Below are 24,679 nucleotides of genomic sequence, written 5' to 3'. Positions count from 1 at the left end.
TCGTTCTTATTTTATTTAACATCTGCTCGTGGCCAGACGAAGGCGGGAGGTAAGGCTTGGCGCGCCACACAGTCGTGAGAGCATGCCGATCAGCGTACAACGTCCTCGACGACGCGAGTGAGACAAAGATAGATAGATGAACGAAACCGACCGTTCTTTTGTGTTCAGTGTTTGATTTCATGTGAATTTTGTGTGTGTTATTGTTGACCGTTGCCAGTTTAGTGTTTTTCACGGAGTTTTCCTAGTCGGCCTAACGTAAGTACGATAGAAAGAAAAAAATAAACAAAGGGAATGAAACAAAAAAACGCTTTGGAAGTGTGGTCGGTCTTGGCGAAGGCGCGCTCGTGGGTTTTCTTTGTCTGAGAGCTCTGTGTTTTTTCTCTGGTCACTGTTAACAATTTGTAGTCATTTTTATAGTTTTCTTTTAAGTTTTAACCGTTTTTTATCGAAAATATTTTTTAGTATTGGGGATTATTTAAAAAAAAATTAACCGTCTCGTTCTGTTTAAAAGATATCTGTCTCTCTCAATATCCGTTCTTGCTACTCTAGCAACACGAACGTAGTTTTTATCGGTTGTTCCGACTTTTTTTTGAGGAAAAATTAATGTTGTATTGAGTTTATGCGTGGGACTCTATAGGTATTTGTCATTTTTGTAGGTATTTTGTTTAATCAAAGTTAAAACAAAGAATTTTTTTTGATTTCATCAACTGTTTCTATTATTGTTTTCAATGGAAAATAAGTGTTTTGATTATTATTGTGTTGAATTAATTATATTAAATTTTAACAGATTTTAAATTTTGAGGATAAGTATATTACGACTATAGATAGATAAATGACTTACAATTATTTTCGCCAATCTATACTTACAATCTACAGGGTATTTCAAAAAACATGTGCCATCTCTCGTGGGGAGATCCCTCACGTAAAAATAAGATTTATTTTTCATATCAACATAGGTCCGATTCTGCTTTGTTTCGTAGCTACAGGGTGTTAAAATCTTAATAAAATTGCTACAAATTTTAATCGGCATTAAACTGCTTACACTAATCAATTGGTAACAACCAATGACTAAAGAATATAAGGACATGTAACGCCCCTATACGGGCTGCAGCAGAATTTGTGACCTTTTTTTTTGTTTTTGGTGGCAAACAATGAGTCATCATTTGGTCACCAGCGACAATTTTAGCGATTTTTAATAGTTTGTGTGTAGTAAACTTTGTATAAACTTTATTACAATGGTGATTAGTTGTTCAGCTTTCAAGTGTAAAAGCAGCAGCGATAAGAAAGAGCCAGGAGTTACGTTTCATAGGTAAATAAACAGTCCACTCCAACTTTTTAGCGTTTTCTTATTGAATTCGATAATTATTCTTCAATTTCAATTAACATCTATATGTACTTGATATGTGCTATACGTCGATACTAGTTTTGTACCTTTTGTTAACATTTTAATACGTTTTTTTCGTAATTAATTAGGATGATACACCATAGGCGTAGTCAAAACAATTTTCAAAAAATATAAATATTGCTTCAAACAGCTAGGTTAAGAAAAATATGTGCCACGGCACTGTTTGGTGACATCGTCACAATTAGCTCTCGGGTGTTATTTGTCAGTCAGAAAAAGTCAGTGGCCTACATGCTTTTTTTAAGAAAAATATTCTAGTGATAGTCCATGTGCACGTCCCTGATGAATATGTCCACACTTTTTAGCTTTAAAATATGTCGTATTTATAGTAAATTTCATTTGAAACACTACAAGTACTTGGAAGAAAATTATAATAAATCAAAAAAATATTAAGACTTAACACCCTGTAGCCACGATACAAAGCAAAATCGGACCTATATTGACATGAAAAATAAATCTTATTTTTACGTGAGGAATCTCCCCATGAGAGATGGCACATGTTTTTTGAAACACCCTGTATAAAAATTACTGACTGCCACTACGTTGCGATAATGTTAAAGATTTTTACTTTTTTCCTAAAATATAATATAGTTTATGTCATCGACAAAATACATAATATTATTTTTACTATCATTTTGTGGAAGTCCCTCAGGAAGTTCTGTTCTGAAGCCTCTGTTGAAGTACTGTAATTTATACAGGCAGCTCAAATTGTAATTTAAATTTGATCCTGCGATTAGGTACTTCGACACTACTCATTGCATCTTCACTATAGTTACTATAATATGCTTTGATGAGGTACTATTTTTCTTTGTGTGCATGAAACAATTTTTTGGAAGGAAAAAAGAATAATTTCCGATAATAGAAAGATGTATGCATATGAGATATTAGCATAACAATATTACAATTCATTGTAAAATGCTTTAATTGGTATTATATTATTTAACCTTTTTTATTTAAGTAAATTGATATTGATTGACAATAGTGCAGCATTAATGTATATTAATATAACAGAGCTTATAGGTCTTCTAAACTATAATAATAATTCTGGCTTAAAAGAAAATATCTAAAAAATATATTTATTGTAAAATCACGTTTTTTAATCGACTAAACTTAATACGTACTCACCGAACAAAAAACAATAATCCTCTTATTTTTATGAAAACTCTGGTAGTTTTTCTTTTCGAACGCATCACATTGTATTCATATTGGACGTAGGTGTGGGAGAAGCTTTAATAAAAGCTATGCGTTAGGGATGGGCAAAACTTCTATAAATCGATATAATGATACGACGATTATACGAGATCGATATAATGATTATAATAATTTGTAACTTATGAATGGGATCATATACAGTACATACCAAATAACTTTTAGTCAAGTGATTAAGCTTGACTTGCGTAGGCGCAGCGTTGCCTACTTTTACATATTTTCTTTTAATTATAAAATATTTTAGGAATGTTGTTACTGTAAATGTCCGAAATGCGGTAAAACCTAGGATAAGCGCGCTAAACCTAGGATTTACCAAAAGCATTAACTAATTAGGTTAGCCTGGTTATTTGGAGGGTGTTAATGCATTGGTTAGCCTGTTTATTTGGGGGGTGTTAATGCATTGGTTAGGTGGTTATTTGGTGGGGTTGGTTGGTTTTTACTACCACTTGCTTATTCGTACTTTTACTAATGCGGTGTGGTAAATCCTAAGATTTACTGTGTAGATCCGGTAAAAGTCCGAAATGGAAGCAAAATAAATAGTTTTCGAGCTTTTGGTAAATCCTAGGTTTAGTGCGCTTATCCTAGGTTTTACTGCATTTCGGACATTTACAGTAACATATAATATAAGCTATAGAAATTAAACTTTTAGTTACGTAATCGAGGGTGCGATTTTTAAATTTATTGTTGCCAACCATGGACATATTCGGCGCCGAGCTGACTAACTGGAACTTAAATTTGTCGCTGAGGATTTAGGTGGTAGCTCTGCTGTAAAAAATGTCAAGTTGCCACATTTATTTACTTCCTGACAATGCCATTCGTTTTGACAGTTTAGTTTTGTATTACGAGTTTTTGGCTGAAATGACTGGTTATGAATACCTAGGCTGTGATAAAATTAGAGAAGATTTTGACGATTTGTCATTCACAAGCTTAATCTGAGATAGAAAAAAGTCGTTGAAACGGCCGTTTTTACGACTATCCGGTGTCCTTGAACTTGTTCAACCGCCGAATTACATAATTACGAGCGCGGTACTTACGTGGGTACGACGCGGTACCGCCTGGCTAGATAGACCGGCCGGTAAGCGAGGTAACTAGCCATTTTCAAGGTCACCGGTAAAAAGGAAAAGCAAAGAGACCGTGGCACGTTGTTCGAATCTCGCCGTGAGCCGAGCCTGTTTTACCTCGTCTCGCCTTCCTCCTCTAGGTAGCTCTTGCCGTGTTGCCTTTGCGGGGCATTGTTCTTTTTCGATGGAAGAACCGAGAAAATGGCCTGGAAGTAGGGATGTGCTAGTTGAATCGATATTTTTGGAAGTATTACGAAAAAATCGACTTTTTTAAGAAAATAGGCGCCAAGATCAGGAATCAAAGATTTAAATCGTAATTTAAATCAACGAATGTTTTTATTTTAATCGTGGATTTAAATAAAAAAAATTCACTTGTTTAAAGCTATAAAAAAATATTCCTTTAACAAATATACTCTATATCTTAAGTTTCATTCCGAACCTCGCAATTAGTTTAATAAATTAGTGGTTCCAATTCTTAGACAAGGAAAGAGAGGGGACGGGTAACACCCATATTATCCAGTGATCTGTTTTTGAGGTCGAAATATGATCGACGGCCATACTTTGGTGACAAGATTTCGAGGTGACACTGAGCGAATTTTTATGTTTTTTGTGACCACTGTTTTGTTTTAAATTTATAAACTGTGTTGTTTAGTATGGTGAAATGTTCAGCGTATGACTGCAAAAGCCGAAGGGAGAAAAAAGTGGCTGGAATTACATTTCACAGGTAAAAATCGATACACAACTTTTGTTATGTAGTCATAAAACATACATACGTACATCTTTGTCATTATAGGAGTAAAAATATGTAAAATGCTTTTAATATGTCTTGTATCACATCCAAAGCAAACTATTTTTATTAATTCTAATTAGTATTTTCATTATCCTATATTAAAATTAATGTTTGAAACTATAAATAACGCTACTCAGACTGGATTTCTCCAGTGGCGTAGGAAAATATAATCAGAGAAATACAATTTCTGCAATAAACATATTTTTATATATTTTATATGTAAAAAAATGTACCTATAAAGTATTGTTATCAAATATCTAAAATAATTATTGTAAACTATAAAAAAACATGAAAAATTCTGGTCATAAAAATCTATATACTATGTATACTTAGTTCTTATATAAAACTTAAATTTACCTGCCAAGATTTGCTGGGGGTGGATAAACTTGTGATGGGCTACTTTCCTATATTTTTTAATAATATCCTTTCAAAAAATTTGCTAATTTAGGTGATTAAAATAAAAAAATACTGTCTATTAAAAATCAAAACGATCGATGACATTCCCCATATAATTTTACATATAAAATTACAACTCTTCATTTCATTGCAATTGTTGCCACCGTTTTTTTCGATCTATTTACTTTAATACTTCTATATTTATATATTTTTTTATTCCTTCAACAATGTGGTTAATACCAAAGTAAAAGAACAAAACCTACAATTTCAACTATATTGTTACAGCCATTTTTTTTTAAATTTACTATGCTAATAAACAGAAATTAACTGATCTGGGTAAGGAAAATATTCCTATTTATGAGTTAATACTGTCTTTGATACTTTCATAAAATTATCTTGTTCGCTGCCAATGGTATTGAGTGAAAATGCCAATAACAAAGATAAAAATGCTGCAGAGGTTTTCCTGTAACACCTGTCCACACCTTTATTGAACTGGCTAACCTTAGTTCCGCTAGAAAACAAGAAGAATAACATGAAAAAAATCATAACAAAGCAATCAATGCAAAGTCAATATTCCGCATTCTGTTCCACGAATTTGTTTTTAATTTATTTATGTCCCAAACTATTTATTCTTAGAATGTTTGTCATTACTTTGATGAAACGATTCTTCACAAAAGAAACATATTTTCTCTTTACCAAGCTATTTAACTTTGAAATTTTATAAAATAATGGTAACATTTTGAGAGCCGCTGGCAGCAATCGATAATCAGCCGAAAATACCAAGCAATTACCAGAATCACAACTTGTTCGACGCCCAGTGTTGACAGATCGACGAAAAATTCAAAAACGACTTGGAAAATTCAGATTAAAAACTCTACACTTAACAACACGACAACACTTCATTTCATTGTGATTCTTGACAGCACTACACTTACACGTATGTATTTGGTAGAAAATACATTCATATGCCATCTGAATTATTTAGGATTCTTTTTGAGAGTTTAAACTCCTCTGTTTTTCTATCTCACACTCTTGTTTTTGTGAATAAACACCAAAATAATTAATATAACGAAAGTATTTTTACAAGCTTACCTTACATTTTCTGATTTTTTTTAGTTTTGTCAAGAGATCTTAAATCTAACAAACTTTAAAAATCCAGGATATGTCAAGGTAGAATATTTGTAAGAGATAATACGTGAACTTTTTCAAGTACCTACTTAAATGGAGTTGAATGAGATTTAATGACCTTTTATTAAAATTCCTAGAAATATTCCTCGATATTCTGTCTGTTTCCCGGAAATCCATGTGACTGGACTGGTGTAGCTCGTTCTAGGAATAAAATACAACAATAAATACTGTTACTTATATAAGTAGGTGTCTGTTTTTATGTTTAATGTTCGTGTTCTATTGTCGTCAATTTAAATAATCAACGATTATTAAAATATATTGTCACTGTAAAACCGTTTGTTTTAAATGCTCACAGAAAGACAATGTGTTAAATTAATACAAAAAGTCTTGAAACTACTTGTCAGATAAATTTTACATTGGTTTTCGAATTAAAGAACATAAAGATTATTTAAGAAAGGGAGATTTTCACAACTCAAAGGTTTGTCAGCATTCATGGGACACAGGGCACAGAATAAATTTTAACAACGCCAAAATTATAATGAAAGAAGCGATAGTCTCTAAAAGAAAAAGAAAAAAGAGGCTTTTTTAATAGAATCTAATAAAAATTAATGTATTGCTCGTGCATCTGTAGATGTTAGTAATGTATGGAAATCGCTTTTTTGATTTTAAAGAACACAACATAAATAAACATAACATACGTAAAAATTAAAAATAATTATACAGAAAGTTTTTTTTTTTGGTTTTACCTTATTAAGTAATTGTTACCAGGTAGTAATTGTTAATTTTGAAGTTTAATTTGATATAATGCCTTTCTAACAGAACGTCAACGGTTTTTGTGGACCGTATCTTTTTTAAAAAACTAAAATGTTCTCGAATAGTTGATTTTAAATATTTTAAATAGTTTTTTTCTTTATTCTTTGTATTTTTTTGCTTCCGAGGACGGAAAGAGATAAACTTTCCGAAACGTTAAGCATTTTTTTGTACGTTAGGCAAATTTGTATATCTGTAAACCTAGCTTCTGACAAGTAGTTTCCGTTTGGATTAACGCAGAAGTGTTTACAATACAAAAAATAACTATTTTATTTTGTAGATTTTCTTGCAATGGCGAAATACCCCTAAGATTTTTTGAGGGGAATAGATATTAAGTAGTTATAATATGTGTTATATCTTTTATAATAATTATTTTCCAATTTATTTGAAGTATTTAAACGTTACAACAGCAAGTGTAACTTTTTATTGAATGAATAGATATAGGGTATATTTGTTATAGGATTTTTTTGTAGCTTTATATAAAAGTTGATTTTTTTTATTTAAGTCCATGATTGAAATTTAAAAAAATCCTTAAAAGACTTAAATGTTTGCACCCTAAAATAAACTATGAGTTTGGAGCTGGGGGGGGTGTCCCTTGTGTCCCCTTACGAACGTCACTGGTCTGTGTGAAATCTGATGGTAGGTTAAACACCACCGATGTAAACAGTATATAAATACGATAACCTAAATTTAAACACCTAAAAATATACAAATAAATTTATTCTCGGGGCGCATCCAGAATTAAGGAGTTTACTTTCGATTGATAAAATATTATTAGGCCCGAGGAAAAATAAACAAATTATCACACCCAGAATAACTTTTTAAACAAGTTAAAAATCGACCAGGATAAATTATTGGTGGGAGTACGTCAACGGGTTTCTGGAAATTTTCGTGAAAACACAAGGATTAAAAAAATAGGAAACGATTCGAAGAACTAAGAAAAAATTGGCGATATTGGCGATATTTTCGATTTTTCATCTCATTTTAATACAGAGAGGTAAGTAATGAGTAGAATGTAGAATGAGTAAGAGGCAACTGCAACCTTAAAGATCTATTGTGCCCCCCTTCTTTGAGTCATCACACAGTTTATAACCCATCATACCTCTGTTGTAGAGGGGACAGGGATTTCCCATCCTCCCCTGACAACAGTTCTTCCTCCGAGGGTACAGACCTTTCCACGGTTGGAGTTTGGCCCTCCGTGCCGCCCATCACAGTCGAGGAGCTTGCCTCAGGCTGAGGAACCCGTGAGGTGGAGGCTGGAGGTCTGTCTCCATTTTCTCCACCGCTTTAACTTGGTCTCTGATACCAGTGTTGTCCCATATCTATAATAGAGGACCACAGTTGTCGCCTGTCAGTTACTTTGCGCTTTCACGCCTTAGATTGAGACGCAATTGAATTTTTTAATCGAACATCTCTTAATTATTCCAATGTTTTAAATAAATATCAGGCGGCTTAACCGCCCCACAAGAGCCCTCTCCTTTTTTGTGGTTGACTGGTCAGCAATGCTTCACGGTGGAGTTTTCAACACAAGCCAAGTTTTTTAATGTAGTTTTTTATGAAGGTCTTTTTTGTACCACGTTAATGTCCTGAGGGAGGAATGAATAAATTCCGAAAGCTTGACAATTAACAAAGTGTATTAATTCTTTGTCAAACCCTTCCGACTGCAACCTCACTAGTTCCTAGATTTTCTTTCTCACTAGTCAGTCGAGACTAATTTCTGCTTATAATAGAGGATATATCCCTCTTTCTCTATTGCCACCTTGGATTTGAGGTCAATTCCTATTGTGAGGACCTGACCATGACCCTCCTCCCTCAAGTTGATGACTCTCGCCAACTCGATATCCTTACATTGAAGTTCTGACCCTGAATAAGGCTCAGCAGGTAGGTGGTGCCTTTCCCCTTACTCCTCGGCAGAAAGACCGTGATGGCCGCCCCTTTAGGGATGTTTTCTCCCTTCACTGCAACCAGTTCCGGCCCCTGCCAATTTTTAAGCTTAAATGCTATTTCCACCAACCAATTCGCCGATTCTTGAGATACACATTCTATGAGGATCGTGCCCACCCGAAAGTGTATCCCCGCAAAACGCAGCTGACCCACATTTTGTAGATCGTTGTGTTGCGATCCGATTGCCACTACTTCGTCCAATATAGCCTCTTCTAGAGACGTTTGCTGGTCGGTGGTCAGAGCAACCTCTGGGATGAGTAACCTTCTTCGGTTACTACTACTGCCATTACTCGCTGACGAATATTTGACACAAGGCGTTTTCTTCCATGAACTTTTCTGTGATTGAAAAACGCGACGTTATATCTCTTCCGCACTCCGGACATTCAAAAATCTCGTTACTTTGTTGCCTCTTTACTTTTTGGTTGTCGCCGTTAACTGAGTTTACAATTTTTCTCCGTTGCGTTCTATTGTGCGCTGCTTCCTCCCACTGATTCTACACGCTTATCCCCTTTAAGTTTTTATGGAAAATATCCTTAGACCTTTTGGGTTTCCTCTTACCGTCTACAAGCTCACCGTAAAGAAGGTATTTCGGTAGACGGTTTTCTTGAGTCCTGTTAACGTGACCAGCCAGTCTTAAGTGGAATTTAGTAATCGTGACTTCAGTGCTCTCGCAGCTAGCTTTTTCAAGGCCCGATACGTTTAAGACATGGTGGTACCATTTGGTTCTTAACAGTTGTCGCGCTGCTAATTCTGTGCTGAATTTTAGAGTCGATATTGGCCTTCTTCGACTGAACATTTTACAACGGACAATTTTTATGTTAGAAGTCTATCGACATATTTTACACATCACTAATATGTTCCCATCCTTACTAAGCTGTAAGTACGCAATATGTAAAATGATTTAACTTATTTGGAATTAGGTTAAGTGTGATTACATTTGATTCGCTCAAATGGCACAACCCGAATAATATTTATAAACAAATTTATTTATTTAAATGTTTCGACCGGTTTGGATCTGATGCTATTCGCATTCGCATCCGCTTTACTATAAATCTCTATCGAAATATAGCTTAGAATAATTCATTATTAAAATTTATTTATCTATGCAGATGTAGATAATGTCGCGCTGACTGAATCGGAATTTAGATTCTTCACCTTTCTATACCTGAAAACTTAGTTCCTGTTTAAAAGAACAAAATATTCCGGAAAAAATTTCCGTTTTTAATCAATCATTTTGTTTCATCTGTTTATAATGCTAACATGGTTAGCGAAACGCGCGTCCAGTGCAAGAGTAAAGTATTTTGGTGAATTTGTGTTTTATTTGCTGTTGTAACACCAAAGGTTCCAAACCTCAACTGTAATAACTAATAGGTTATCCAGTTTTATTTCTTTATTTTTATCTCTCTGTTTTTGTGAATAAACATCCAAATAATTGACATTTCTATTAAATATTAAATATATTTTTACAGGCTTGCCTTATCTCGCATTTGCCTATTTTTCTGTTTTTTTTTCAGAGGTTTACTATTTTGAGTAAAATCCCAAATGAATTGGATATCTAACCTAAAATTCAACCAATGATCTTTTTAATTCCGTAATTTAAATGTACGTCAAACGTTGACTATTTACTTATCTAATAGAGAAATAGAGGGTAAGCACTATCAAAGTATTTATAAGTTATAACTGTTGAAGGGGGCAACGATTGACAATATTTCGTAATATAGCGAAAAATAAAGCCCCGCTCTAATTGTTTATTATCTACCCAGAGTTTCATTATTTCAGTTTACTAAGCTGTAAAAAGGTATTTAAAATAGTAGACGTTGCACTATACTTAATAGTAATCTACATTGATTAAAAAATCTACAATGAATAACATTAATTTAAGTATTTTTTTGTCGAAATTTAAAAATCTATAACTTATAAACATACAGGATGTGGATAACGTAGGAGGTGGCAACATTGCATTCTCTCCAAGCACTAGACACAAATTTCCTGAAAGTGAACAAGCGGCACTCAAAAGTTTTTCAATATTTACCAAAAAATGTCAAGAAAAGTATAACATTTTCCTAACCAAACTCCATGTGCGTGTTTCTGGGGTCGAATTATACATAGATACTACCAGTTAAATTACTTGCACTTATTTCTGGAACATCCTAAATAATTTTTCGTTTGTTGAAATCGACGACTACCATTTACTTGTTATCGGGTTTATTCCAGTTGGCTGATATACAGGGTGGTCCGAACTGTATTCCGGAAACTGCGGCAGCATATTCTGCAGGTACAAATAAGTAAAAGTTCATATTATAAATGTATGTCCTAAAATGCTTAGTTTCGGAGATATAGGGTGTAGAAATTTCATTTTTATTTCGATTTTTTCCAAATAATTTCTGAAATAACTTATAAATAGATTTGGATGCAATAAAAAGAATATAATATTTGGATCAAAGTTAGTGTCTGGGAGTTTTTTGACAAGAGAAATTTGGGGGGATTTTGATGTCAATATGACTCCTATTTGTAGAGGGCGCCACCTACATGTGTTTTAACTGTTTTGTAGAGTAATACATGTCATAACCGACAAACAAACATGTTGAGTAGATAGTTATTTGACTGAAATGATAAGTTTGGAAATTTATTTTTTTTAAATTAATCATAAATTTTTCTTCGAAAAAATTATGATAAATTAGTTTCTATTGAACTACTGGCACAAAAACTATTTAGTTTGTTTAATTTATGTCAATGATGATAGGTATTGATAATTGAGATTCCAAATATCTCGAGAACTATACTCGTAGCGATTTTTACGTTACGTAGTATTTTTTAAGTAAAAAACGTCGAAAATGTATATTTTTTTACTCAGTAGTTTTATACAGGTACGGACGAAGAGTTATTACTCTTCAAACAAGTTAAAAATATGTAGGTGGCGCCCTCTACTAGTAGGAATTGACAACAAAGTCGAATTTCTCAGTTCAAACAACTCTCAAACACCAATTTTCATCCAAAACTTGACGTTACTTCAGAAATTATTTGGAAAAAATCGAAATAAAAATGAAACTTCCACACCCTGTATCTCCGAAACTAAGCATTTTAGGACATACATTTATAGGAACTTTTTTACTTATTTTTATCTGCAGGATACTATTTCCAGAATACAGTTCGGACCACCCTGTATAGTTACACTGTATGATTTAGGATAAAAAAAATATTGTGATGCAGGGTCTTTAAGCCTTCGTACTACCCTCTTCCGGCGGCCCTGCGTTTCTCTTCTCCACTGCTGCAGCAGCAGCAGCCGCCAGGGCTGCACCACCGGCCCACCCGCGCTCACCCCCCGTTGCCACGGCGACGGCTTGGGGTGGCTCCGTTGGTCGGCGTCATCGATCGTCGTGACGCGTCTGGCCGCCCCCCGAAGGGCAAGGGGAGACGTGTTTGGCGGTCGTCGCGGTGCATTCCCCCCTCTGCGTCGGCCGGGACGACGCCGCCGCCTGCCATTTGTTGAATGCCGTCGGCGTCGGTTCGGGGTTTGTTGATCCTGCAGGTGACTAGGCGAAAATTTCGGCAAAAGGGCGCCATTGAGTGTTTGGGGAAGAGTCGATGTAGTGCGATGTGGTAAAGATTGACGCTACCCAGTGGGCATTTTCACTAGTCCGAAAAAGTAGCAAAATAAGCGTTCGGCATTTAACGTTTTATGCAAAAGTGGCTACGTATTTTTATAGAAATGAAGAAGGAAATTAAAGATAAAGGATTATACTATATCCGTATTGTAGCACATTTTTCCACAACTTCTTTATTTTTAAGATTTTGATGGTTAAACATCAACATAATATTCCCTCTGTTTGGACTAAATTTTCTCGAAAATAAAGACATAATTTAAAATTCCGTTACAATATGGAAATAGATGGAAGTTTTGTGATTACAGTGATATATAATTTATATGGTTTTGTAACAAATTGCTCCTATTTTATGGTAAATGCTAAAGCTCTACAAATCTTAATCAAGCCTTAATTAAAGTATGTGTTTTGGAATTTTCGGTGTGGCTTAACACGACAGGATCGGGCTAAGCCTTAGGCAGATTTCTGAAATATATATTTCCTTCGGCCACACACCCGCTTTACCCGACCCCTGAGAGCGACCCGAAAGTACAGCGTAATAGACTCTTAAGGGAATAGGTTCCGGTGACGTCAAATCAGACAGATACTGTAAATGTAACTAGTCGACTACAATACAAATCAAAATATATTTCTGACACAAAAATAATATAATGAATATTTTAAGAAATATTCCATAAGTCTCAAGCACAAAACTTATTCATTTATGAAGCCGTTAAATTAGACTGCTTAGTTAAGTCACACAGACAGACCAGTAATAAAAATAAATTACTCGCCACTAACACCAATATAGTTGTTTTATTTATGTTAAACGCTTAAATGTACCAAACACAGTAGTAATCTTTGTTTTGAAAAACTAGGCTGTTACCGAAAACTACAAGAAACTAATTTATGTAATATTAGTTTACTGCAGTATCTGAAAAGCAATAGAATGGAAGTGAAAAAATATGGCTCTATTGAAAGATGAAATGTAGCTCTTTATTGAGAATCTAATACTTATGAATAATCTATTACTTTGTTTAGGACTGGTCTGGTCCTACCGTTTGCCCAAACCTTATATTAGACCATAAAACAACTAGACACATCTACGGAGTCAAATAAAAGCTCAAAGTAATGCCAGTCGGTTAGAAGTTAGGACACTTCTTATGCCGGGGAGAGACTAAACCGAGGACTAAACGTCTTCTAAATGTACGACTTAACCAGGACAAAAAAACATGTACAAAAAGGTGAAACAATGAAGTCAGATATTGCGGACCATGTTTGGTCAAAATAGCACAATATAAAGTGGTCAGAAGCTCGAGTTGTCCACAGAGAACCTCATTGGAAAAAGCGTAAATTTAAAGAGGCCGTTTTTATTGCAAACAATACCAATATTTTTAGCAATCCTAGTACGGAAATATATATGATATACGATATGGCAGTCACTGATAAAACGCACCAAAAACGCACTACCGGCATTCTAAGTGGATAATCTCACAGTTGACTGCACCCCGCTTCTTCGCGGGTGAATGCCTGGTTGTAGTATAAAAGCTCAATAGCTTTAGGAATTTAGGAACGTTGTGTTAATCAAAAATCAATAAACTGTATATTTTCGGAATAACATACATGCCTTTTGTGAGTCAACGTATCTAAGGATGTGTATCTTGTTTATTACTTACGGTCTATGGTCAACTCAAAAAGGCAAACTACAACAAATTTCCAAGGAATATAAAAAGGAACTTAGGGCCTAAAATGTACCCAAGAGTGTCTGTCTGCCTCACAGAACCGTAAAAGTACGGTCAGGGCAGGTAAGGATTTCTGGTTGGATAAACAAAAGGAAGCCCCTTCTGGTGGCATTAAATTTCATGGGTTTCCATGTGTATCAGCTACCCAACGTTTATCGCTGGCTATTAGAGAGTTAAATCACCGCCAAAGACATATACGTAAACGTATCGTTTCATTACTTCGAGGGCGTCATCCTGTAGCCCGTCCCCAATTAATACCGAAATAGACCTACATTTTTCTTCAATATGAAATCCTTAGCCCCACCCTGACGAAGATATAAACGAAATGTCGTTCCAACTTTGCAGGCTGGAACTGTGTGCACCGTCGCTCACATAGCCTACCCACCAAATTTGGTCGCGATCGGACGACATCAATTTTGACGTGTCTTACGTCAAAACTAACTGTCACAGTGACACGTGTCGTACACGGGCAAGTTGGCCTTGGTCCAATCTATCGACTCACCAAATTTCACTTCAAAAATGCAGTACGTAAAATAATTGTAGAAATACAGTATGTATCGTTTACGTCAGAGAATAAACTCATATTTACACGATAACTTAACAATAGTAATAACTTAAGTTTCTGCATTACGACTCAAGAGATACGTAGGTATACATTTTCTGTCGTGCTTTAACTGTCTATTAAGTGTTTCTGTTAAAAAATTTAGTAATTTAGTTATGTACAGTACTATACCAAATAAACTTTTAGTCACGTGGTTAAGCTTGCCCGGCACAGCGTTGTCCACTTTTATATATTTTCTTTTAATCAAAATATTTTAGGAATCAAAAATAAATTAATTATAAATATATAAACAATTATTATTTACATCATCAAAACTCGCCTTAACAGCACTTAAGGGACATAAAAGCACATTACTACCGCTTTCCAGTTCAAAATATTCTAATAAAGTTGCGATGAGTTTTTACGCCTTTTACGCTATCTTGTACACTTCGCATTTAAAAGAGGTTCAATGAACAATGTGTGACTGCAAGGTCTGCGAGTAAACATTTTTAAGCTGAAAGTGCCAAAACGAATGTCTGGAAATAAATAAATAAATGTGGCAACTTGACATTTTTTACAGCAGAGCTACAATCTGAATCCACAGCGCGAAATATACAGGGTGGTCCGAACTGTATTCCGGAAACTTCGGCAGCATATTCTGCAAAAATAAGTAAAAAAGTTCGTATAAATGTATGTCCTAAAATGCTTAGTTTCGGATATACAGGGTATAGAAGTGTCATTTTTATTTCGATTTTTTTCCAAATAATTTCTGCAGTAATGTCAATATTTGGATGAAAATTGGTGTCTGAAAGTTTTTTGATATGAGCAATTTGATTTTGACGTCAATATGACTCCTACTAGTAGAGGGCGCCACCTACATATTTTTTAACTGGTTGAAGAGTAATAACTTTTCGTCCATACGTGTATAGAACTACTGAGTAAAAAAATATACATTTACAACTTTTTTTTACGTAAAAATAGTCTCTTGGTAAAAGTCGCTACGAGTAATGGTTTTTGAGATATTTAGAATTGAAATTATTAATACCTGTCATTATTGACATAAATTAAACATGTTGACTAAATAGTTATTAAACAAATCATAAATTTGAAATGTTTTTGTGTCAAAAGTTCAACAGAAACTGTTTTATCATCATTTTTTCGAAGAAAAATTTATTAATAATTTAAAAAAAATAAAAGTTCCCAAATTTATCATTTTAATCAAATAACTATCTACTCTCAACATGTTTATATTTTGTCAATAATGACATGTATTGACTGCTCCCATTCTAAATATCAAGAACGGTTGCTCATAGCGATTTTTACCAAGAGACAATTTTTACATAAAAATCACGGAAATGTATATTTTTTCACTCAGTAGTTTTATACAGGTACGAACGAAAAGTTATTACTCTTCAAAACAGTTAAATACATGTAGGTGGCGCCCTCTACAAAGTCATATTGACATCAAAATCAAATTTCTCATGTCAAAAAACTCCCAGGCACCAATTTTCATCCAAATATTGACGTTACTTCACAAATTATTTGGAAAAAATCGAAATAAAAATGAAACTTCTACACCCTGTATCTCCGTTTAGGACATACATTTATACGAACTTTTTTACTTATTTTTATCTGCAGAATATGCCTTTTTCCGGAATACAGTTCGGACCACGCTGTATAAACAATTAAATCTAATCTTAATATTAGATATTTTCGAATATTTTAATAGAAAATTTTGAAGCTAAGTGTGATTGATCGGTTTTTCCCAGGGTTTTTCTTTTTATTCATTCTTTGCCGACGTCTGGACTCGTCCTTTCGAGGCAAAAGGGAGAAACCTTCCGCGTTATTCACCGCCGACGATTCAACCCCCGGTTAGGGTCGTCACCCCCACCACCAAAGCTGATTCATAGGTTGCCCCGTAGTCCTGCTCTGCAGCAGGAAACGGATCCAAAGTTCGTCGGTTCGCCGTCTGGCAAAGACACACAAGTTGTTTTCGCGTAAAGCGCCGAAATTCTCGTCGAAAATTATTGAATGGAACTCCGACTTGTTGATCAAATTAATCGAGTACCTGTTTCAAAATTAAGTGCTTCGCTAATTATACCACTTTGTTACTCGATTACAGTCACTCTCGTTGTTAAAATACGTTAGCGTAACGTTTGATAAAGGGTGTTTTTTGCGTGACAGTTTCCTGTTTTGGTTTCACATGAAACAACTACAGTGTGCGTTAAAACAATGTTCTATACAGACTTGTTCAATATTAATTATTGACCTGTCGTGTTTGCGGATATATTAGTTAGAGCCAGCAGGAAAGATTAGGTATGCTAAACTTATTTTAGTTATTGGTAGAAATAGAATTGTGTATACCTAACTATCAGGGTTGGGTAGGTAGAAAATTTTATATTTTCTACACGTAGAAAATTAATTTTCTACACCAACTAATTTTCTACATTTTTACAGACGTAGAAAATTAGTTTTGTATATTGTAAGCCTTTTTTGAGTTTATATTTATTTCAAATACTTCAATCACAACGATTATAGTACAAGAAATAAACTAATAACGATATCTCTAATTGTTATTTATTATTTAACAAATGTATAGTATACCGGGTGCGTCTCAAAAGTGGCTCACCCCTATGACTTTGATTTTTTCAGATAAAAAAACGAGATTTGCTATGTTAGTATATGACATAAATTAGGATTGATTGACGTATTCAATTGTTCTTGGTCACTTCCTGTTTCATCGGAAATGACTACAACTTTTGATTTTTAAATGGTACCCTCGGTATTTTCTTACTTTATTCGATAGAAAATGACATTCTGAATAGAATGACATATCATATGCCAACTTTCCACATTCTCGCTAAATAAAAAATTTTATTTTAAATTTCAATCTAGAGTGCCATGACTCTGTTAAAAACACTAATTCTTAATCAAGGAGCCTTGGAATAATAGATTGAACATCATGTTTTTAGTGGCTTGTCCTGGCCGGTTAAAAAATATCCAAATCGTATTTTTAATCATATCTCAATTTTTTCAAATGGAACGAAGATGGCTCATTAGCATATTTGGAAAAAGCATTTTTTTACGAATAATTTGATACCACACACTTGGTATTTTAGAGTCAAATTTTGGTTACAAACCGCAAGTTATAATTTCAAATAAACCATATGCGAAAATATCAAAGTTGACATATGATATGTCTTTTTATTCAGAGTGTTATTTTCTATCATTCATCGTTTTCTACTTAATATTCTACATTTTCTACCCACTTTTCTACATACACGTAGAAAATTAATTTTCTACGCGTCGTTATCCAACCCTGACTGTCCGTAATATCGACTGGAACCTTTGTAAACACAGTAGTGGTTTACTAATAAACAAATTTGCCTAACCGACAAAAAATGCTGACCGTTTCGGAAAGTCTATCTTCCCCTCGCGTCGTCGCGTCGCGTCGGAACAAAAAAAACAAAAATATTTTTAGTGATTAACCATTAAAGTTAATTAAAGTAAGACCATTAAACTAATAGTTCCTTTTTTGTTTCAGGGATGAGGGGTAATTAAAGATGGCGTCCCCGGCCCCCTCTCTGGAGTCTCTACCCCGAGCCAACTCCATAGGATCGTTCGGCGATCAAGGCGACTACCTGTCCCTCTCACCCCTCGAAGACCTCTCCCACAGCGGATCATCGCCACCGGCCAGCGACACAGCCGACAGAGACAGCGACCCCTCAGAGCTACACTGCGAACACTGCAAGGAACCAGTGCTAGAGCCCAAACTCCTCAGCTGCTTCCACACCTTTTGCGACATCTGCTTGGAGAAGAACAAACTATCCTGCCCCCGGTGTAATTCCGAGTCGATAGAAGGCATCATCAGTAGTTTATTGTTCGGATCTGATTCAGATCCTCCTCCACAACCCGCTACACCTAGGTGCACCGGGTGTAAACACAAGAGGCTCGACGCGGTAGCGCGCTGCGTGGACTGCGTTAACTACCTCTGCTCGAACTGTCTGATGGCGCATCAATTCATGCATTGCTTCGAGGGCCACCGGGTGATGAACCTGGATTCGAAAGAGGAACCGAGGAACGGATTTGTCACCCCAACGGTCGGAGGAGACCGAGCCATGTCCTGTCCAAGACATAAAGCCGAATTACTTAAATTTTACTGTCGAACGTGTGCTGTGCCCGCGTGCAAGGAATGCCTAAACGCCGAACACCCTGCAGGACTTCACGAATGCGAACTAGCCGGAGACGCAGCTCCGAAACAAATAGAAGCCATCCAGCATGCAGTAGTAGAGGCTAAAGCCAAAGCAACAGATATCAGGAACGTGCTAAAGAACGTGGAACACGCAAACAGTCGCCTACAAGTCCAGTACCACAAAGCGCAAAACGAAATTGGCGAAACCTTCCAGTTCTACCGATCCATGTTAGAAGAGCGCAAGCAAGAGCTACTTAAAGAATTAGAAAGTGTTTACTCGGCAAAACAAATCGCCTTGGGAGTTGCTTCGCAAAAAGGTCAGGAAACGGTCGATCAAATTTACAAAACGTGCGAGTTTGTCGAGAGATTAAGCAAGTGCGCTAGTCCCGTAGAAGTATTAATGTTCCGTCGTCTTTTAGACGCGAAGTTACAGACGCTCCTCGGTTGTAGTTTAGACCAGAGTGTTCAGGCGGCCTGCGAACTCGAGTTCGTCTCTAATTACCAAGCCATTCAAGTGGGAGTCCGAAATACCTTTGGTTATGTCAGATCGAGCGCCGAGGCAACTATGGGACCCAGTAAACAACCTCCAATTGCTCGACCAACTGGTGGAGGTTCGAGTTCAAGTGGAAGCAGCGTCAATGGTAGTTCAGGAAGCCTAAACGGAGGCACGACTCATTGCCCTTTCTCAGCTCTAACAGCCCCCACTCAAAACGGGGGGTCTCCTTTCGAATCTACCGTGATAAGCAAGAGATTCAGCAGCGTAAACAGTCTGGGTCCTTTCTCAGCACCTGTGGGTGATTTGACGCCTCTCAATGGACTCGGGCCTTACGAAAAATGGTCGAACGGTGGTGCGGCTGATGGTTTGTTTCAAAACGGAAATTCAGATCCTTATGCATTGGCTGGAGCACCTCATCCAGATCCTTTGCTAGATCTCAGCGCGAAATTATCAGCAGCAATATTTCCTCCCAAGTCACAAATCAAGCGTCAGAAAATGATCTATCATTGTAAATTCGGCGAGTTCGGCGTAATGGAAGGTCAGTTTACTGAACCCAGCGGTGTAGCTGTCAATGCACAGAACGACATAATTGTTGCAGACACTAATAACCATCGTATTCAGATCTTCGACAAAGAGGGACGATTCAAATTTCAGTTCGGTGAGTGTGGTAAACGCGACGGACAATTGCTGTACCCGAACCGCGTTGCCGTTGTTCGTACGTCCGGCGATATAATCGTAACAGAACGCTCACCCACGCACCAAATCCAAATCTATAATCAGTACGGTCAGTTCGTACGAAAGTTCGGTGCCAATATCCTTCAACACCCGCGAGGCGTCACCGTAGACAACAAAGGCCGCATCGTAGTGGTCGAGTGCAAGGTGATGCGCGTCATCATCTTCGACCAGGCCGGCGCGGTCCTCCAGAAATTCGGCTGCTCCAAGCACCTCGAATTCCCTAACGGAGTGGTCGTCAACGACAAGCAAGAGATCTTCATCAGTGACAACAGGGCCCATTGCGTCAAAGTATTCAGCTACGAAGGCGTCTACCTGCGCCAAATCGGCGGGGAAGGCGTCACAAACTATCCTATTGGAGTGGGGATCAATGCCAGTGGAGAAATTCTGATCGCGGACAACCACAACAACTTTAACCTGACTATTTTCACTCAGGATGGTCAGTTGGTGTCTGCTTTGGAGAGCAAGGTGAAACACGCGCAGTGCTTTGATGTGGCGTTGATGGATGATGGATCGGTGGTACTGGCCAGCAAGGATTATCGCCTGTACATCTACCGTTACGTGCAAGTACCACCCCTCGGGCTGTAGACTTTTGGCGTGTAAATTAGCACGTGCCGTGCCTCACTACCCCAAATTTTAGATCGTAGGTACTTTCGTGGATAAAGCTATACGTTTACAATTTAATTATCTTCATTCTACAACACTCTCCTTTTTTCATTCATTGTTTAAGCGAAATGTTTTATATTTTCAATCTTTGCTAAGAAAATGGTAGTACCAAACATTACGTTAAAAACGACTTTAAGTATACGGTTTGAGTTTTCTATAAGTATACAGGTATTATTTATAATTTATATTTAAAAAAAAATAATGTTTTGAAGTTAAAATAACTATTCTGCTTAATAAAGTTATTACCATGACCTCTAGGAAAAAGAGATTCTGTGATTATATCAACTATGTATGAGTTTTTTACTAGACGATCTCTTTCACGTCCTCCAACTTGAATTTCTTTTTTATGGCCAAGCCTTTTAATTTCAATTCAATGAGAAGAATGATTCTATTGATTCTTTAAAGGCCAACCATAATTTATAATTTTCTGAATTATTGGAATTAGGTATGTTATGAGTCAGATTATTTGAATTTGCTGATGATATCAGAAAAAAAGATAGTAAATCATAGATTCCTGTTGAAATTGTAGACATCATAGCTGTATTCACGAAGTTTGTACGATTTAACCTGAAAAAAACAGCGCTCGTTGTGATTACGATGCATGCAATATACCCCCTTCTCACCACTATCGTTTTTTTTATTATTTTTTATTTTTATTTTTTTTTAATTAGTCGTAGAAAGTAGTTTTTATATTTGTTGATGATGCTGCCGAGTTTAAGATAATCGGCCCATTCTTAGTCGGGCGACCCCAAGACTCTTTACTTAGTAGCTAAGGTTCGTTTGATTATTATTTTTATTTTTATTATTTTTCTATTTTTAACTCGTCGACTGTTCTGGGGATCCCCCTTCTCCTTGTTTTTTTAGGGTTTTCGCCCCATTGACGCACAAATACGCGCACGATTTTTGATGTTTGTTTTTATCGTCTCGCACTTTTTGACGCTCAGTATTCTTATCTGCTGTACAGTTTTTTTATATTTATATATTTTTATACACGTCTGTTCGTGCGTCATTGGGATGGAAAAAGGTCAGAATTTTAGTTAAATTAAAATTAGGGACGGATAAAAATTGCGATATTAAAAAAAACATTTCGATAAATCGTATTTTGAAAACATCTAATATAAAAATATCGATAGTTTTTGTGTAGCGTCAAATGTCAACAAGTCGTATTTTGAGACATATAAGCGTCTAATATAACATCAAATTAGAGATGGTAAAATGTTATGCTTTTTTTTAAATGACATCGGTTTCTGCTATTTGACGTTAAATATCCTTGAACAATCTTGAAGAGTCTTATAATACCAACATTTAAATAAATTAAACTGTCTTGCGATACTAGATCGCATCTTCAAGAAAAAATATTGATTTATCTACACATCTGCGTCTATTGTAATAACAGAATTAAATGCGTCAAATTTTTATTGCTATATAGGTTTTACTAGTTTAAAGCTAGGAATTTCTATGTTAAAAGGCCAAGGTGGGTATAACCATATGACAAAATCGATTATTTATGATAATGTCACGTTTTTATTATTATTAAATAAAAAAAAGAATGAATCTCATCAGGAACTAAAATTATCGATGTTATATATACTAGAAACTATCAATATTTAAAAGATCTATAATATCTACGGAAAACTCGTTAAAAATAAATATCAAAATATCGATACTAGTAAAACTATCGATATTTTTTGAAGAAAAAAAATATCGTTATTTTTGCCCATTCTTACTAAAACCTCGATAAAAAGCCGGTTAAATTTATGGGGAGGGGGACTTCCCCGAGCCCCCAATTTTTTATATACGGTAATTTATGTCTTATTTATATTATTTTTTTACTTGTTATTGTTTGTGGAATGCCTGTGTGGGGCCGCGACCGTGCTGTACCCTCTGACCCCCGTCGTGTTACTTGTTGTCTATTAGGCAGGGGCGTCGGTCCAGCCTCCCACAACCCCCTATTTCCTCCGTACGATCTAGATTTGTTGTTATTATTATTATTAATTTAACGGTAAAATTATTGTTCTCAAACTGAATTTGTACATTGTTTTGTTTTTCTTTGATTTTTTGTTGTAAATGCTTTTTTTACTTAATAATACCATTAATTGCATTTGGTTTGTGTTTAGTTTTTTTATTTTTCGTTTCTTTAGTTAGTTTTAGCGTTTTCTATTGGTAAAATTGGGAATATTCTAATAGGTTTTTGACATTTATTAAAAAAAAGTTCAAATAAGAGGAAAATATTATTAGGAAGTATCTTATTACCAATTCCATTTACAACTATCAATAAAATATATCTGTGTCCGAAAAAATATTCGAAAAAAAATTACGAGGAGTAGGATTTATGTAGGATTACACATACATGAATTAGAAGTATTCTTTTTCCAATATAAACTCAGTTTTTGCCTAATAGAAAACGTTATTAGTTAGAACCCTTATCCTTATTAGTCCTCCATCGTCAGAAATAGCGCACGGCACTGCTGAATGGATAAAAAAGGCCAACAACCACTGTTCTCAGTCTATTTTCTTGTACTACTTTTTATACTTAGAACGTAAGTAAAATACACAGATACAAACATATATTATAGAGCGATTCATAAAGAAAACCACGGCATCAGAATACTGGTTCTTAAAATAATTTCTAAAAACACATATAGACTAACTCTGTTGAACGAATTTATCGCTGTCTTATTCCGTTAAAGTATTCGGTATGACGCCATGGTCTTCTTTCGTGAATCTCACTATATAATATACAGGGTAGTCCATTTTTTTACCAAAATTACTTTTTCAACCAAAATTACTTTTCAAACCAAAATTACTTTTTTAATTAATTAATTAAAAGAACTACTTGAAACTACGAACTCTTGTTCAATAGTCTAAAATTGAAAGTCTAAAATGGTTTAGGGTGTCCTTCAAAGAAAACGGCTTTTTGGATACTATAAAAAATCAACTTTTTTTGGAAACGTGTAAAACTTCTTATTGTGATATGACATTTTCGATGAGAAAGTGCTGCTAATAAAATTGGACCACCCTGTATACACTATTTTCCATTGAATTGAGCTTTGAACGTATCCTTAGGGAACTTATACATATAATTATATATATTTGAGAACAATCTTCCTGGGCCCAACTAAATTCCTATATATACTTAGCGTAGGTATATAGGCACGTGTGATTTTTCGTATATCTATAGATTTAGCGTTATTTAAAAAAAACCGTGGCGATCATTATCTTAGTCAGGTCGCCCCCAAAAAAAGACAAAAACCTCGTTTTTGAGTTCTGCGATGAATATATTTTCGTACTAAACAAAAAAGTCAATACTAATTTTTCTCTAATAGAGTTCCAAAGACGAGATTTTTGAATTTTTAACCAGGTAGATGAAAAAAAAACTCTGTTTTTTCGTGTAGCGAACTATTAAAAATGTCAAAGACGTCAGTTGATGACACCTAAAAACTAAAATAATTAAAAAAAGTGTATGAAAGGTTTAAAAACAAAAAAAACTTTTTTCGGTAAGACTGATACAACAACACATTTCTTCTGGTGTAACGATTCTAGTGATGTGTTAGGCGATTTTGGCAGTGGGGGAAGTGGCAACACTTGCGCACAAACAAGTCCTCCCACTCTTTTTCGCCGCCATCTTGTAATGTTACGTTAACTTTCATGTCAATTACTCTAGGGAACAGATTTCTTCAGGTGGATCGTGTATATAGATGTAGCTTTTTGCGCACCATGAACCTCTTCCTTCCCCTTTTAAAGAAAGGAACGAAAAAAATCTACTCTCCTTCCCTTATTGGTGGTGAGCTCATGGCTATAGGAAAAAAATACGTTCAAGAAACATTTTCAGAGGAAAAAAAGAAACTTGGGAAGTTTGGCAACAGTGCCTAAAATTTGCTGTAAAAAAAGAATTTGTGAAAATTTGACAACGTCGCATATATTGTGGATGTTACATACTGTTATCAAATTATATTTGATATACAGTAATGATTCATTACTGTAAATCA

At 35.3% G+C, this 24,679-nt stretch overlaps 1 protein-coding gene across 1 annotated transcript; it reads left to right on the top strand.

Moving 5' to 3' along the window:
- On the top strand, nt 1-22,794 carry LOC115888218 (brain tumor protein). Its single transcript, XM_030907851.1, has 2 exons — nt 1-255; nt 18,149-22,794. The coding sequence occupies exon 2, from the start codon at nt 18,168-18,170 to the stop codon at nt 20,610-20,612; it is 2,445 nt and encodes an 814-aa protein (XP_030763711.1). The 5' UTR covers nt 1-255; nt 18,149-18,167; the 3' UTR covers nt 20,613-22,794.
- The last annotated feature ends 1,885 nt before the right edge of the window (nt 22,795-24,679 follow it).

The sequence above is a fragment of the Sitophilus oryzae genome, unplaced genomic scaffold, assembly GCF_002938485.1.
Source record: "Sitophilus oryzae breed Bouriz unplaced genomic scaffold, Soryzae_2.0 scaffold_690_pilon_pilon, whole genome shotgun sequence".
Lineage (NCBI taxonomy): Eukaryota > Metazoa > Arthropoda > Insecta > Coleoptera > Curculionidae > Sitophilus > Sitophilus oryzae.
This window is presented reverse-complemented; position numbering and strand designations above follow the sequence as displayed.

What these genes read in the sequence shown, in the direction of transcription:
- LOC115888218 (XM_030907851.1), top strand. Translation starts at nt 18,168, where the DNA reads ATGGCGTCCCCGGCCCCCTCTCTGGAGTCTCTACCCCGAGCCAACTCC.